We start from the raw sequence: 17,367 nt of genomic DNA on the forward strand, positions 1-17,367 counted from the left end.
TAGAGAAGGACCTTTTCATGTATTGAATTTCTCAATAGTTGAACAGGACAATCTAACTGATGCCTATAATGAGCAGGAAATTCAATCGTGGATAAAGAACTTAGGAGCAAAACAAATAAGAGGAATATGGTTTTCGCAACTAGGCAAGCCCATCCTGCCTAAAAATTTATTTTATCACGTGTGCAATGTAATACATGCACAAGGACACTGTGGAACCCAAGCTGTGATCGATTCAGTGAGACAATTTTGGACTGCACCAGGAATATCCTCATATGCCATAAGAATTTGTCAAAAATGTAAAATTTGTATGCAATTCAATCAGGGAGTTTATAAGACCAAAGGCTTAGGAGGTCATCCCTTAGCATATACTCCATTTGAATGCATACAGATAGATTTTATCAATATGCCAAAAGACAAAAGGTTTAAGTATTGCCTTGTCATCATAGACAGACTGACTAGATGGCCAGAAGTTTTTCCTTCTAAAAAGAACAATGCAGCATTTGTGGTCAAAATCCTATTAAAAGAAATCATACCTAGATTTGGGATTCCCTCAAAATTGGACTCAGACCATGGAAGTCACTTTACTCAGTCAATATTAAATGAAATTTATAAAAATCTAGGAATGCAAGCAACATACCACACACCATATCATCCCCAAAGTTCAGGGCAAGTGGAAAGATTAAATAAAGACATTAAAACATTGATAGGAAAATTTTGTGCAGAAACACACCAAAAATGGACAAACATTCTTCCATTAGTTCTTTTCCATCTCAGAACACGACCCAGTGGAGATTTGCACATCTCTCCATTTGAGATGCTATATGGACATGCAATTTGGCAAGGAAGAACTTGTAAACCAGCTTACATTGCCATGATAGGTGGAGATTGTCAATTAACAAAATATATACAAGCTTTACAGACAAGAATAGCAGAATTGCATGAAATGGGCTTGATACAACAAACAGTACCCCTGGATTACAATTTGCACAACATCAAACCAGGAGACATAGTATACTTAAAAAATTTCAATAGAAAATTGGCCACAGACATAAAATGGACTGGACCACATGAAGTATTGCTTACTACCCCAACAGCTATAAAAGTTACAGGGAAAGACTCATGGTTTCATTGTTCCCACGTGAAACCAGAAAAAGTTCAACACCACTGTAACAGACATCGAAGATAATTAGACAACAGATAGGGCTGAGAAATGAAAATAAAAACTGATTAATATAAAAAGTACAACATAAAGAAATAATAGTGACACAATGTTTGAGACAACTTCCCAACCCAGAGGAAAAGCAACCCAGAGGAAAAGCAACCCAGAGGAAAAGCATCCCAGAGGAAAAGCAACCCAGAGGAAAAGCATCCCAGAGGAAAAGATTTTAAACCAGCCCAGAGGAAAAGCATCAAGAAAAGATGCTAGAGACAAGAAATGAAAAAAAAGCTGAAATGGACAGCTAAGACTTTGAACTTGTAAATTTGTTTATATTAGAGGACAGATGGAAAACGAGACTTATATGTAAGACTGAGTGTGTTGAAATAATAAACAAAAGTAATTTCACATATTAGGGAAATAGCATGCATCACTACATAACATGGAAGAAAGAAGAGATCCATCAGTCAACATGAGAAGTGGAAATCTGAAGAAACTTGATAAGTATTAATTCAACACAACACTATTAGACACAAAACACAAAATCACTAACATGTTGAGAGACCTTGTTTATATAAACAAGTATCTGAAATTGTATTTATGCAAAATGTAAATATGTATATAGTTAGTTCCATAAGGTCTTAGGCAAATAGAAAGATCAATAGATATTTCTATTTGACTGACATCATGATGTGGAACAATGTGTACTGTTGTATTATATGTAAATAATTTCTGTAAATAAGGTATTAGTTTTAGTTAACTTAGAATAAGTAGTATTATCACTAAGATTCAAATTTTTGTAATAGTTTTGTTCAACATTTATTGTACTGAATTTAATGTAAAACCCCAAAATTACCCTTACCCTTACTTTCCCGCAAAGAATCCTTAGAGTAGATTTAGTAAATTGGTAACTATAATATAAATATGTGACCTTGGGAAGGTCACAACAAAAAAAGGGGATAATTGTGGAAAGGAAACTAGACTAACAGTTTGTGTGGGGGAGGGCCAACTGGGAGTGGCAGTTGGGTCTTGTGACTAGCACTTCCTTCCTGCTGGGAGAGGTCTTGCGTCCTGGGGTTGGAGGAGAGTGGAGCTTGTTCAGCCCAGTCTGGAGTGGCATGCTCTTCTTGGTTCAGCCCAAAGACACGGGCTTCTAAAGGTTAGAATTGTTCTTGTTTGCTTTCTGTGTACTGCTAAGATTCTGAATTAGAACAACGAGAGTAAACGGGAGTGGGACAAACTCTCCGCCAGCCTCTGGGGCCTGGCCTCAGGTCTGAAACTGATAAAAACTCCAATCCCAACTAGTTATTAAACTTTATGTTATTTGAATTTGCAGTCAGATAAGTGGACTATCTTTTCTGGTCATAGAGGGAGCTGAACTTCAGTTTCAGTCATTCAAAGGCAAAAAGACCTCTTTGGACCCCTGTGGTTTCCTCTCAGCAGAGGGCATCTCCCTCCCCTGCTTCACCAGTGTTCCCTCTCTCCTCTTAACTCCTCCTTATCCCTATACAAACCTCCCATTATTCCCCATTATCCTCCTGTTTTCCAATCCTATTTCCTTCCCATTAAATATTACAAACTAGATAACTGCTAAGGACCTTCAAATTCTGTGATTCTATGATTTCTTTTTTTATGTCATTGACTGATTTTCTCAGTTTGTTTTCCCCAACTTTTGGGAAACAAATAGCTAAGTACCTTGATAGCACAACAACCATATATCATAATAAGCAATTATTGATCAAGGAGACACATTTTTATGACATTCTGAGAGTAACTGAATTATTTGCAATGATGTGTTTGAATTTTAATTGTTTACAAACTCACTGAGAGTCAAATATAAAGTATAGTGGTAGTCTCTCGTTAACCGAGGATGACGATTGTCTTTGTGCGTTTTCATCTATGGTGTATAGATGAGTGTGCACAAAGATACTTGTGCATGAGGGAGATTTAAGTGGAAAAGTCGTTGCACAGAGACAGTCCCACTCTCTCGGCGTTGGAAGCCTGGGTCCATTGGCACGAAAAGTCGTTACACCTGGAGACTTCCTCAGCTGCATTGGATGGCCGTGTTGTCTTTTGTGCTCCAACACGCCCTAAGCACTCCACAGTGCCTTGCTGCATCACCATCTCAGCCATTGAACCTTCTTATTGGTTTCTTCCGTCTGTTCAGCCGAAGCAGCCTTCACATGCTGGGTGAGCAAAGCCCTGGTTCACCAGGGGTCGATGACCCGATGGCTACCCTCACAAGGTTTAGCCGGCCTGTCGAAGCCATTGCTTCGACATATATACATATATACACATATGTAGAGGCTGGATGGATGAAATAAATCATTATCAAACTACTCCATATAAAGTAAGTGATACTTTGACAAGGGGAAAACATGGCATAATCAGACAATCAATCGATAAATCAGAGACTTTAGACTAAGTGAGACAATGTTCTCAAGTAGCTAAAGTGCATTTGAATACAGTTTAGTTGAATAGTCTTGGTAACACTCTAGTGGTGTCTAGAGAATCTCAAACATTTTACGTTGAAACAACTGGAGATGGTTTCAGCAAAATTTCTCTTGAGGGGCCAGGTGGGGTGGGGAATGGGAAAGGATAGTGGAAAAAGAGTATCTTGGTCAAGCCTTGGCCAAATCTCCTTCCCCCTGCTCTCCTTTGGTTAGTGAAGGCCCTTGAAAGTGATGAAGGGTCTGAAGGACTTTGGACATCCTCACTTTTCGGAACATCCTCCCAGAAAGTAAAGCTGTTGGCATTGTTAGTTGTGGTAATGGAGAATAGATTGAAAGTAATTCAGAAAGGCAGATTCATGGCTCTAGGAGGACCTCCACCATGCCAAAGGGGAACTTCTTTGAACAATACATGAAGGGGAAAAAAGGATTATCAGCAACTGACTCTGGGCTTAATGTATATTAATAAGAAAGTGTGTATAATGGACTTTTGGAAGGATGCTTTATTTGCTTTGTTTATTAATTTTGTTTTAGCTGAGTGTCCCTATCTTACCTAGGCTGGGATTACAGAGGCCAGCGAGGAGTCTGATTCTAATACTGTTCAAAAGCTTGGATCAGGGGCAGTGGCCTAGGCACCTGAGCCAGAAACGATTGGAAAATTGATCTGGGGATAAAGGGGAAGAAATAAAAGAGGGGGTTCCAGAAAGTAGTCTCTCTCTATTCCCTTGGAAATGGCATTGTAGGATACTGGCCAAGAGCCAGGAGGTGGAAAGACACATGGCTGGTTAGCTGGTTAGAATAGGCTTCAATTTCTATGTGCCTTCTCTATTCAAGTAATATTAACAAATTCTATGGAAATTAAGGACCACAGAATGTTAATTTAATATAGTTTTTACACTAGCCAACATGGTAGCACTTGCTGGTAATTCCTACCACTCAGGATGGCTAAAGATGAGGGATGACTTTAACTAAGGAAACTTAATTGCTTCCATTTGCATAGTCTTAGAAGGATTCTAAAGATCAACTGGCAAGATAATGTACTGGCCACAGCAGTATTGTTAACAGCTTAACTGCCAAGCAGAGACTACAACTCCTTTGGGCTGGGCATGTTTGAAATCCAAAAATATGTTTGCTTACGAGATTCTTTTATGGAGAACTAATACAAGTCAAGCACTCACAGGGAGATCTGAAGAGACCATACAAGGACACTCTAAAGGACTTTCTGGAGAACTTTGGTATTGATTATGAAACATGGGAGACCCTGGCACAGGACCACATAGTAAGGCATGCCCACATTGAAGGAGATGATGTGCTTTATGAGCAAAACAGAATTGTAGTAGCTCAAAAGAAATGTGATGTGCAAATCTAGAGACATCGTCATCCAAAAATGTTCATGTGGGTTATTTGAGCTCAATCTGTGGTAGAGCCTCCCAAGTCACATTGGTCTGATCAGCCACAGTTGTTGGACACACTGTACATTTGACACCAACATAGAGATATCTTTTTGGTCTTCTCATTATAACATTTTATTTTATTTATTAAATAAATTTATTAAATAAATATTTGTTGTATATTTATTAAGTACTCTTTTTCCTACTACTACTACTACTACTACTACTACTAATGATCCATGTACTGTATTAAAGTTTATGAAACACTTTACATTTATCTCATTAGTCCTTCTCAAAAACTCTGAGAGAGATTTTATTTTTTATTTTTATTTTACAAATGAGTCTGAGGAAGGTTTTGAACTTAAGGTTTTCTGACTCTTAAGTTCAGGAATCTATCCATAATCCCATCTAGCTGCCTAAAAATCAAATTGAGTCTGGCTGAATAAAGGCTATCAACTGACAGTCCTAAGAGAAAACACACTGATGGAGATTTGAACTAATGAAATTAGAGAATTATACCACATTTCCATTTTTAAGGGTTCAACCTAAAATCCTAAGGGCAGTATATAATTAGGTTTCTTCTGACAACTCAACTCATCAGTGAAAGTGAGTTTGAACACTGAACATAATATTCATATTTATTTTCTACTGATCAGCTATGCTGATCTTTTTTCCTCATTTTATTTTTTTTTCTTTAAAAATATTTGTTACATAGGATGGCTATTGAAAAGTATTGAAAAGGGAAGATACTTGGGAAAATATGGTGATAATAAAAAAACAAAAGATATGCATAAAAGCTTTTTTTTAAGATAGGCATAGAAATACCCTATTATTTGAATCCTCAATTGATTCAGTGAATCTGGAGAGAAATTTTTTAATTATGCTTTTTTTAAAAATGGCAAAAAATCCCCATACTGTTTTCCTCAGAGATCTTACATGGTGAGATCAAAGACAGAAAAAACTGGACCAAATACATAAAAATTTTCATGGAAATGGTAGCACTAAAGAATTGGAAACAAATAAGAAAACCTTGAGATACAGGGCTCTGATTAGTGAAACACTAACCTTATATTGAATATCTACTAAGCACATATAAACAAAGAAATCAAAGAAAGAGGAAAAGGACCCATGTACACATGAACACTTATAGGGGAACTTTTTTCATAACAAAGACCTGGAAACTATAGGGAATACCAATAAAATGGGGAATGGTTGAACAAATTTTGGTTTATAAATATAATGGAATATAATCTCACCATAAGAAATGATTCAAAGAAACCTGGGAAAATGTATAAACTGATACAAAGAACATCTAGAAAAATTTATACAATAACTACAACATTGTAAAGAAAAATAACTTAGAAAGACATAAGAATTCTGACTGATGCAATGGTCTAGTACACAAATGTGAAACATACTATCTACAACCTCATGGAAAAGTGAGAGAATAGTGAGCTAGGATATTGGGAAGGTGTGAATTAACCCCTACTACACTCTCACTCAGTTAACTGAGTAAGGAAGTTGTGGTATAGCCCTGGGGAAGTTTGAGTTAACTTGGCACACACATGAACTTGCTTGAGACCTTGGGCAAAAATATAAAGAACTTTGGATGAGAACCCTTAAGATCCCAGGGAATCATCTCCTTAGTTTTAGTCCTTTTTTGTTAAACTTGTTTTTATCTTCCAGAATTGCCTCTAGTTGCCATGAAAATTACTTTTACTGGGAGGCTTTTGAATAAATTTTTATTAAATGGATTATCTATTTGAATTATTGGACTTTGAGTGATCGATTGCACCAGATGTAAAATCTTGACTGAGACAGGTACCCAAGAGGTTTTGGACATGACCAATGTGTAAAGTTATTTTTTTGCTACAGTTATTAATTGCAAAGAAGGGTTTGGCTTTGTTCTTTCTTTTTCTTTAATTTGGAGGGTTATGGGAGGATGGAGAAACTAGAGATATTGATAACAACAACAAAAAAAGAGGGTCGCAACATTTTTTTAAAAAGAAAGCGTAGAACAGAATTGAAGGAGACTCAGGACACACAGAGAAGCAAGATGACTTTGAAACTGTTGAATGCATTATAATGTAAGATGTTCATAATAAAAATCTGTAGTTTCCACAAATTCTCTTTTTTTGTTCTGCCTACATGAAAATACTCACTTCTAATGATTGTTATTTCAGGATAAAAAAAATTTTAAGTGAATGCAATACAAAGACAATATTAAAATAAAAAATAAATAAATAGACAATATTAAAATTAAAATTAAATTCATGCTAACAACTTTTGAAAAGCTCCAAGAGAAATTACAGGAGCTGGGTTTTTGCCCTTCATAACAAAACCCACAGAAATGCATAATATAAGAGTTAGAAAAGTTGTTGCTCAGTCCTGTCTAATTCCTCACAACCTAAGAGACAACAGCATGAGAGGACTGTCTATCTTCCATTAACTTTCAAAGTCTATCCAAGGGTTATGGGAGGATGGAGAAACTAGAGATATTGATAACAACAACAAAAAAAGAGGGTCGCAACATTTTTTTAATGGGATAACCCTATCCAAGTTCATGTTCATTATTTCCATGATACTTTCTATCCATTTCATCCTCTACTGCCTCCTTTTCCTTTGTTTTCAATCTTTCCCAACATAAGGATCTTTTCCAATAAGTCCTATCTTCTCAATATATGGCTACAGTATTTAAGCTTCAGCTTCAGTATCTGTCATTCAAATAGTCTGAATTAATATCTTTAAGAATTGACTAATTTGATCTCCTTGCTGTCAAAGGAACTCTTTAAAACTCTTCTCCAGTACCACAATTCAAAAACATCAATTCTGAGGTCCTCAGCTTTCCTAACAATCCAACTCTCACAACTTTACACTTTTCCTGGAAAAAACTTAGCTTTAACTATATAGACCTTTGCTGGCAAGATACTGTTTCTGCTTTTTAGTATACGCTCCAGATTTACTGTAGCTTTCTTTCCAAGGAGGAAGCATTCATTAATTTTAAGGCTGCAGTCATCATCCACTGTGATTTGTAAGCCCAATATATTCAATGAAATATAAAATCTGAATATAAAATATGACATTGCTTCCATTTCTTCTCCTATTTGCTAGGAAATGATGGGACTAGTTGCTAACTTCTTAGTATTACTGATGTTTTAAGCCTCAAGTCAGCTTTTACACTCTCTTTTTTACCCTCATCAAAAGGCTTCTTAATTCTTCTTCACCTTCTTCTATCAGAGTGGTATCATCTACTTATCTGAGATTGTTGATATTTCTCCTAGTAACCTTTATTCTAATTTTTGATTTGTCCAGGCTGGCATTTCATATGATGTACTATGAAGATATTGTATTCCATGTTCAGTTCTGTTGCTTCTTGACTCACATACAGCTCTCTCAGAAGACAAGTAAAATGATCAGGTACTCTCATCTCTTTAAAGACTTGCCACATTTTATTGTGATCCACATAATCAATGTCTAGTATAGTCAAAGAAGCAGCAAATATTTTTTCTTTAACTCCCTTACTTTTTCCATAATCCAGTGAATGTTGGAAATTTGGTCTCTAGTTCCTCTACCTCTTCTAAAATCAGTAAGAAAAGACCTCTATAAAGAATAAGCTAAGGGGGGCAGCTAGGTAGCTCAGTGGATTGAGAGTCAAGCCTAGAGATTGGAGGTCCTGGGTTCAAATATGGCCTCAGACACTTCCTAGCTATGTAACCCTGGGCAAGTCACTTAAGCCCCATTGCCTAGCCCTTACAGCTCTTCTGCCTTGGAACCAATACTGTTCAAAACAGAAGGTAAGGGTTTTTAAATAAATAAATAAATGAATGAATGAATAAGCTGGCCCAATCCATGAACAAAAATCTTTACCATAATATAATTAGCAAGTCTCTCTCTCTCTCTCTCTCTCTCTCTCTCTCTCTCTCTCTCTCTCTCTCTCTCTCTCTCTCTCTCTCTCTCTCCCCCCCTTTTCTCTCTTCCTTAATATCTTCCTTCTATTGTAAAAATAAACTACCATAAATTCCATTTTACTTTAGTAATTCATTTTTGGGATTTAGAAATTAAATACCTGGCAACCAATTAAATATTCAGTCCAACAATAAATGCAACAGTTCTAATTTGAATTCTTTCACCAATTCTGCCTGGCCACCTGGGCTGCACATTTCTCTGTGCACTTATCTTAGCAAAAAACATTCCCCAAAAGAATTCAGGCCACTCAGTACACATTAAGTTTAAATACTTTACTCCCAACATCATGAAGGATTTTAAAGGAATAAAGTCTATTTTACCACAAAAATAGAAGAGGAAAAAGTGAAAGAAGATGGGAACTTCTCTTCATCTTCTCCACCTGCTTATTATCTACCTCAAAAGCTATCACAATAATCTATTAAAGTCTTTAAAAGGGCTTTCAATTTCTAAGAGAAAAATAGAGATTGTTTGAGATTTCCCTTCCCCTTCTTCATGAAAGGACATAATTGTCAGCAAATCCAGGTCAGATATTTCTTGTGAAATCATCAATTAGGGAAGACCCTCAAATGCCACATACCCATTGTCCCTGTGACACAAACTGTTCAAGAATAACCTACTGGGGGATTGGGGGGGTGGGAGGGAGTGGGCGCTAGGTGGCTCAGTAGATTGAGAGCCAGGCCTAGAAACAGGAGGTCCTAGGTTCAAATCTGGCCTCAGACAATTCCCAGCTGTGTGACCCTAGGCAAGTCACTTAACCCCCCATTGCCTAGCCCTTACCACTCTTCTGCCTTGGAGTCAATTGACTCCAAGATGGAAGGTAAGGGTTTAAAAAAAAAAAAAGAATAACCTACTCTGACTCTGAACTGTAAACACAAGGAAGAGTAGGAGATGTAGTGTAACTTGACTGCCCCCCAGTGTCCCAGCAGCTCCACAGCACTCTGCCAGAGAACAAAAATTCACAACACTAATACAGTTAGACCTTCCATCTTCTAGGAGCACTCCTTGATTTAGCTGTGAGGAACACAATCAGAGGGGGAAAATGCCTTGCTTATTTAATGAAAATGTTAGGCCTAACTGACATAACATATAAGAAAGATTAGTATTCTTCATGAGAAAGACATATAACAAATAACACATAACTGTCACACACAACAAGTTGAAGAGACTCACAAGAATGAAAATAGTAATGGATAATTAAGAACTAAAGAAGCACATATCCAAAGTATAAACATGTGGGAGGCTTACCTGCTTGGGATCTGCAGTGGCAGTCGCTGGGGACTCTAGTTCTATAGTCACAGGCCCATCATTCTGGATATGTACTTGCATGTAGGCTCCAAACTTGCCATCTGAAATATCAATTTAAGTATATTAGAAGAAATGAAGACATCAAAACTATTATGAAGGAACTTCATTTTAGAAGCACAAAATTAACTGTCCAGTTCTGGACATTAAGATAAACAACAATATCAATAACCTAGAAAGTATCCAGAGAACAACAACCAAAATGGTAAAAGTCCATATCATATAAGTTTCTGTTGAAGAATCCAGGCATGTGGAGCCTAGAAAAGAAAAAGATCAAGAGGAGACATGAGAGTTGGCTTCAAGTATTTCTTGGGCTGTCAAATCAAGGAAGAATACAAGCTGTTCTCTTTGGTCCTAGAGGGAAGAACTAAGTGTAAAAGGTAAAAGTTATCAAGAGGCCAATTTATGCATGACATCAAGTAAAATTTCCTAAAATAAAACTTTTAACATACTTCAAGAAAGAGTGAGTTTCCCCTCCTTAAAACAGAATCTATATAACCATTCGTCAGATAAATTGTATTAAGGATCCCTTTTAGGAATGAATTGGACTAATTGGGCTGATGAGGTCCATTCTAACTCTCAAAATTCTAACTCTATGACACGGTAATCCTGACTGGGAAGGTACCAGCCTCCCCAGTGACCAGAAACAATTTCAGATAGAAAGTGGCACTTTAGAAGAGTTTTGAAGGAAAAAAGTATTGTAAAAGACAGAGAAAAGAAATAAATATATCCCAGAGTGGGAGACATTCAGGATAAAGGTGCCAAGAAAGCAGATACAGTGTCATAGGTAAGAAACAGCAAGATGGAAAGTTTGCCTGTATCTCGGCTTCCTGTTTCCTTATCAACACAATACTTTAATTTAGGGAATGGTAAAAGGTCATTAGTGACTTGACTATCATATAAATAATGATATCTCAATGCCTGAAGCAACAAGGCCTCTCAGCCTAGGCAAGAGATTGCCTACTCCATGAACTAGTTCTAATAACAGTTCTTACTAAACCTGTCAACCTCATTCCCTCCAAATTCACCCTTTCCTCCTAACCAGCAGAGACAGAGTATGAACAGTAGCAAACACTTCACAGACCCAAGTCAGAACCACTACTTAAGTCTTACCCAAAACATTGAAAATTTCACTGGCTCAGAAGTCAAAGGACATAGGGTTCAAGTTCCACCTCTGATGTTATATGACTATGGGGTTTCCTCACATATCAAATTAGTAGATTGGAACAGATGGCTGTCAGTATACAGAATAGAATAATCACTTGGGCTTACACTAGTAATTTTTAATAATGGTAGTCTTATGACTTTTTAGTTTTAGTCATTCAAAGAAATTGAAAAGCTTTATCTTTAACCATGTCATACTGGATAGAAAGGCATCCGCTGGAGAGGAAATCATGTATTTAATTGCCTGCTAAGATTAGGGCTATAATTAGTTACAAATTTCAAACACTGTTCTTTTCTGGGGAACAAACTACAGGCTCAAAGGGTAAAGATATTACTTACAACCTTGAATTTCTATTTCTAGTATTCAAAATAACATGGCATTTGTTTTCTTTTCCTGCTTTTTTCCAGCTAAGAATAGAAATAATAAGTCTCTATTTATACTTTATGTTTTAAAATACCTAGGAAGACTGAAGTGCTATTACTTTTTTCCAAATGTAAATTTTATGTATAAAAGATAGCCATAAAATGTCCCTAGATACTGGAGAGCAGTGGATCTAAAATCCAATGACTGTTCACCCTATCAGTAAAAAAGTGTTTGAGCATGCACATAAGTACATTTGTTTATTTTTTAAATTATTTATTTTTTATTATTATATAATAATATTAATTATTTTTAAATTTATACAGAAAAAGAAATTAGGAAAGAATATTACAAATATGAAATAAAACTTGATCCTAAAGTCAATAGGGAGATATTAGAATTTAATGAGTGGAAGAGTAAGATCGTCAGTCTAAATTTTTTAAAAATCATTTTGGCAGCTATATGGAGGTAGAACTGGAAAAAGGAGAGATGTGACAAGGAGAACAATCATAATTAATCTTTTTTAAACCTTTACTTTCTGTCTTAGTAACAACTCTAACAGAAGGGCAAGGACTAGGTAAACAGAGTTAAGTGACTTGTCTTGGGTCACAAATCTAAGAACTATCTAAGAACACATTTGAAGCCAGGTCCCCCTGACACCAGGACTGCTGCTCTATACACTGTGCCACCTAGCTGCCCTGAGAACAGTCATTTTTATTTCTTGTTATATTGAACTCAACAAATATAAACACAAATAATTCCAAATACAAAGGGGGAAAAAAGCCATACAAAGCCACAAAATCCCCATTAAAAAGCTTTTTTTTAAATTTTAAACTAATAACAAAAAACACAGAATCACAAAATTTGCAAGTTAGAAGGGACCAAAGCGAACATTTAGTCCATCATATTCATAAAAGGAATCTCCACTATAACAAATATAAAATTCAATTCAATAATTGTCTTATTATTATTTATTAATTTATCAAGTATCCACTATAGGCCAGTTACTATACTAAGTGCTAAGGATACAAATAAAAATGAAGTTTACAATCTAACAGAAGAAGACAACAGATAAAAGAAAGCTATAAAGGGGGCAGAGGGGACACAAGGAGAAAGTTATTTCATTCTATGGAGTTAGAACCAAGCAGAGCTGCAGATGTAAAGTTGTATGAGATTAAAGTAGTCATCCCACCACTAATTGAAAGACCACCAAGAAGGCTGAATTCACAGCTTCTTCTTTTTTTTATTTTTTTATTTCAATGTAATTCAGTCTAGCATTTACATAAAAGTCTCCTCACTGAAGCAGAGAACTACTCTATCTATATTTTGGCCCTGCACAAAGAACAAAGATAGCAAGAGGTTGAAAGAAGAAAAATTCTAGATCTTCTAGCTTCCAGCTTCAAGAGAAAGATAAGTAGGCTCTCCTATCTCCAAAGGGAGAGAAAAACTCTGGGGAAAAAGTCAATAGGTAAAAAAGCCAGCAATTCAGTCACACAGCTTACCACACAAAAGGCTTTGGGCAGTTTCCCCCTCTTGAGATTGGGGATTCTCCCCATTGGTTAAGCTGAGATGGGGAGAACACAAGTCTTGCCTGGCACTCAGTAGCAGGGTGGGCACAGCACTTGGCCTATAAAAGGTTCAACATCACATGCTCTAGACCATTTAAGCAGGTAGGTAGCAGAGTGGATAAAGTGCCAGACCTGGAGTCAGGAAGGTTCATTTCTCTAAGTTTAAATCTGGCCTCAGATTCTTACTATGTGAACCTGGGCAAGTCACTGAACCCCATTTGCCTTAGTTTCTTCATTTGTAAAATGAGCTGGAAAAGGAAATGGCAAAACACTCCAGTATCTTTGCAAAAAAAAAAAAAATCTCAAGTGGAGTCATGAAGAGTAGGACATGCCTGAACAACAACATATTCCTAGCAGGATATTCCTCAACACAGCTCAAGATAGCAGCAGCTTTTTGGACTATCAAATCCCACTGCTGAATCATACTGAGCTTGCAGTACACTCAAACACCCAGATCTTTTTCAAACTGCAGTCCAAAAATGTTTCCTTCATCTTATAACTGTGAAATTGATATTACCTAATCACAAGAATATAGATTTATGGGGGCAGCTGGGTAGCTCAGTGGATTGAGAGCCAGCCCTAGAGACGGGAGGTCCTAGGTTCAAATCTGGCCTCAGACACTTCCCAGCTGTGTGACCCTGGGCAAGTCACTTGACCTCCACTGCCTAGCCCTCACCACTCTTCTGCCTTGGAGCCAATACACAGTATTGACTCCAAGACAGAAGGTAAGGGTTTAAAAAAAAAAAAAAGAATATAGATTTATCTTGTTAAGTTTCACTTTCTTAGGTTAAATCCAAAAGATCACAAGCAGATATGCAGCCAGGATGATTTTGAAGAATGGGTATCTCAGACAAGGTATTATTATTGCTAATTTCTTCTCACTGTGTCATGCTATATTTTGGGCTGAAGTCCTCAAACTGATCAGATCTCAAGGTACTAATAAAAAAGATTATACAGTAATGTACCATATACTGTGTATCTCTGGGGGCTCAGAGAGCCCCAAAGTAGATCTATATCCCAAAAACACATACATACAGTCACAGTTACATAGAGAACAGCCTCACTGAGCAAAGATTTTAGAACTAAAAAATATTCACAATGTCATTCTAACAAGTTTCTTTTCAAATAACTGAAGTCAAGAATATATGAGTTTAAATCTTTTCCCAGACATTTACTAGTTGTGTGATCCTGGGTACATCATTAAACTTGTTTGCCTCAGTTTCCACTACTGTAAAGTAGGGGAAATAATCACACCTATCTAACAGAGTGTACCGAAGAAGGGTAGCTTCAAGCCACCACAACTGCACCACTACTCTGTCCCACTAGAATGTTAGCTCCTTGAGGATACAGGCTATTCTTTCTATGTGTATTGTATTACCAGCCCTTAACACAGTATATGGTGCATAATAAGTTCTTAATAAATAATTTTTACTTGCCTTGTTGACCAGGGAAAGGAATTGATTTGCTCATATATGTAATTTCATCAAATAAAGCATCAACAATGATAACATACAAAAACTTTTTGGATATAGTCAAATCAATCCTTAGAGGAAAATTTCTCTCTGTTGACTTTTATCAATCAGAAGGACCAAAAAAGGTAAAGACATTTAGAAATATAAGCATTTATAAATAAGCATTTTATAGTTATTATCTCATTTGACCCTCATCATAACCCTATGTGAAGTAGTGTGAATCTTAAAATTTCTCAGACTTGTGAATCTTAAAAATTCTCAGACTCTATCTTAGAACATTTGGTTAGGACCATTCCCCATTTTAAAACAATGAAGGGACTTTGGTAAGGAATGTGGGAACTCTAACATTACTCCACCCATACTTAGGCATACTTTAGGGGGAAGATAAAGTTGTAAACTCCTGATTGAACAATGAAAAAGTCCCCAACCCATACTTGAAGTGAAGCAAGAACACTTAAGCTAGGTCTATTTTTAGATCTAATACAAAGGGGTGCTAAGTATCTATGAAGATCAAATTAATCAGGCAACTTGCAAAGGACAAGATTAATCTACTTAGGTGTGAATTACTCAAAAATTTTAGTCTACTCAGGTGTGAATTAAGAATGGTCAGTCCTTTGGAAAACATCTACTGTGATTGATAGACATAGAAATTTAGGGGAGGTGACACAAGAGAAAATTTTCTTTAAAAGGAAGGAGCTGGGGGGGCTCTGTATTTAATTCAGCTTTGGTAGCTGAGTTGGAGCTCGGAATAGTTGGAGTAGCTGGATCTCTCTAAACACCAGAGTTTTGCTTGGAAGAATCTTGTGGTGAGTGGATTAAAGACTGACTGATCTCTCTCTTAAGGCTCAGGCCTAGGCCATGTTGGCCTAGGCCCTTCATACTATATTTCTCTTATTCTCTCTCCTTTTTCTTAATTTCCTTATTTGTATTAATTAAAATCTCCATAAAACCCACCTGACTTGGGTATTTTCATATTTGGGAATTTTTCCCATGGCAACCACTTTATTTTTTTGATATAAAATCAAGACACTAAAAATTATCTTTACAGTTTGGAAATTCAAAATCTTGAACCCATATTTTCACGGTCAAAGTTTAAGGCAACCACTCTTTTATCTGTAACAGTAGATACTGTCATTACCTCTGTTTTACAGATGAAGATACTGAGGCAGAAGTTAAATGACTTGCCCAGGGGCACACAGTTAGTAAGGATCTGAGGCTGAATTTGAATTTAGTTGTTCATTACTCTATGCCCAGCACTCTTAACCATTGTGCCCAAAGAAATTTTTTTTAAAAAAAAGGATAAATTAATTGAGCATACAACTTTTTTAAAAACCTAAAAAAGCAACAAGTTTTAAAAAGACAACTAAAAATTAAAATTCTAAAAATCAAAGGAAAAAAATTACTAAGTGATAAAACTTGGTCTTCTTGCTTTTCAAAAAACTAACAAAATATACAAGCCATTAGGTAATCTGACCTTTAAAAGAGAGGGAGACCAAATGGCCAATATCAAAAATGAAAAAGAATTCCAAATAAACATAAAGACAATCATTAGAAACCACTTTGCCTAATAAGTAAAAAAAATCATAAATGAAATAAATGAATATTTATAAAAATACAAAATATCCAGATTACTAGAACAAAAAATTAACAATTTAACTAATTCAATCAGAAAGAGATTGAATAAGCTATAATTGAATTCCCAAAAGAAATAAACCAAGAACCTGATGAATTTCTAACCAAATTCTATCAAAACACTGAAAGAACAATGATTCAAATTTTATGCAAATTGTTCTAAAAATATGAGAAAAAATGGCATCCTCCCTTCCTTCATACTCCTTGTATGAAATAAATAATGGTCCTGATATTAAACCAGTGAGGCAAAGCAAGGATATAAAAATAACACACAGATATTTATCTCAGATAAATACCAATGTACAAATACTGAATAATATGTGAACAAAGAGACTATAGTAATATATTAAAAGGATCATATGTTTTGACTAGGTTAGAAGTACAGCAAAAAATGCTGGGCTGATAAATTAGAAAAGCAATAAATTTAGTAAAACTTATTAATAACAAAAACAATAAAAATCACATTGCTCCTATGCCCTAACCTCTACCAAGGACTCATATCCACTCTTGGGCTTCTGACTGGAAGGCATTAACAACTAGCCTAGCCTCTACTCACCATAATTCCACTTCTCACCCATCATCTTCATGTTAAGCTCTCAATGCTACAGATTCTACCTCCACCCTACTACTCTAGCTCATCAATTAGGCCACAATATTTCTGATTGCTTGATGTTCACCACCAACTAGCCTAATTAAGATTTACCCTTTCCCAGCCACCTTCATACCATGCTACTGTATAAATTTTCCCTCCCATTGACTCTAGTATTGGAAACATTCATCATTCTCAACCATTACTGGAATCTCATGTTAATCAACTGCATTAGAACTCTACTCCCTGTGACATATCTGAACATAACCCTCACTAGCAACTATTCCCCCATTAGAAAGTAATTTAGTGTAGGAAT

General features: G+C 36.1%; 1 protein-coding gene across 2 annotated transcripts in view; it reads right to left on the bottom strand.

Moving 5' to 3' along the window:
• The window catches only part of DTD1 (D-aminoacyl-tRNA deacylase 1), a 211,019-nt gene that overhangs the window by 147,413 nt on the left and 46,239 nt on the right, over positions 1–17,367 (bottom strand). For both annotated transcript variants that reach the window (XM_001374082.4, XM_056813851.1), the window contains exon 4: positions 10,209–10,309. In XM_001374082.4, the coding sequence (XP_001374119.1) occupies positions 10,209–10,309 (101 nt within the window). The remainder of the gene's footprint in view (positions 1–10,208; positions 10,310–17,367) is intronic.

This window comes from Monodelphis domestica, chromosome 1 (assembly GCF_027887165.1).
Source record: "Monodelphis domestica isolate mMonDom1 chromosome 1, mMonDom1.pri, whole genome shotgun sequence".
NCBI lineage: Eukaryota > Metazoa > Chordata > Mammalia > Didelphimorphia > Didelphidae > Monodelphis > Monodelphis domestica.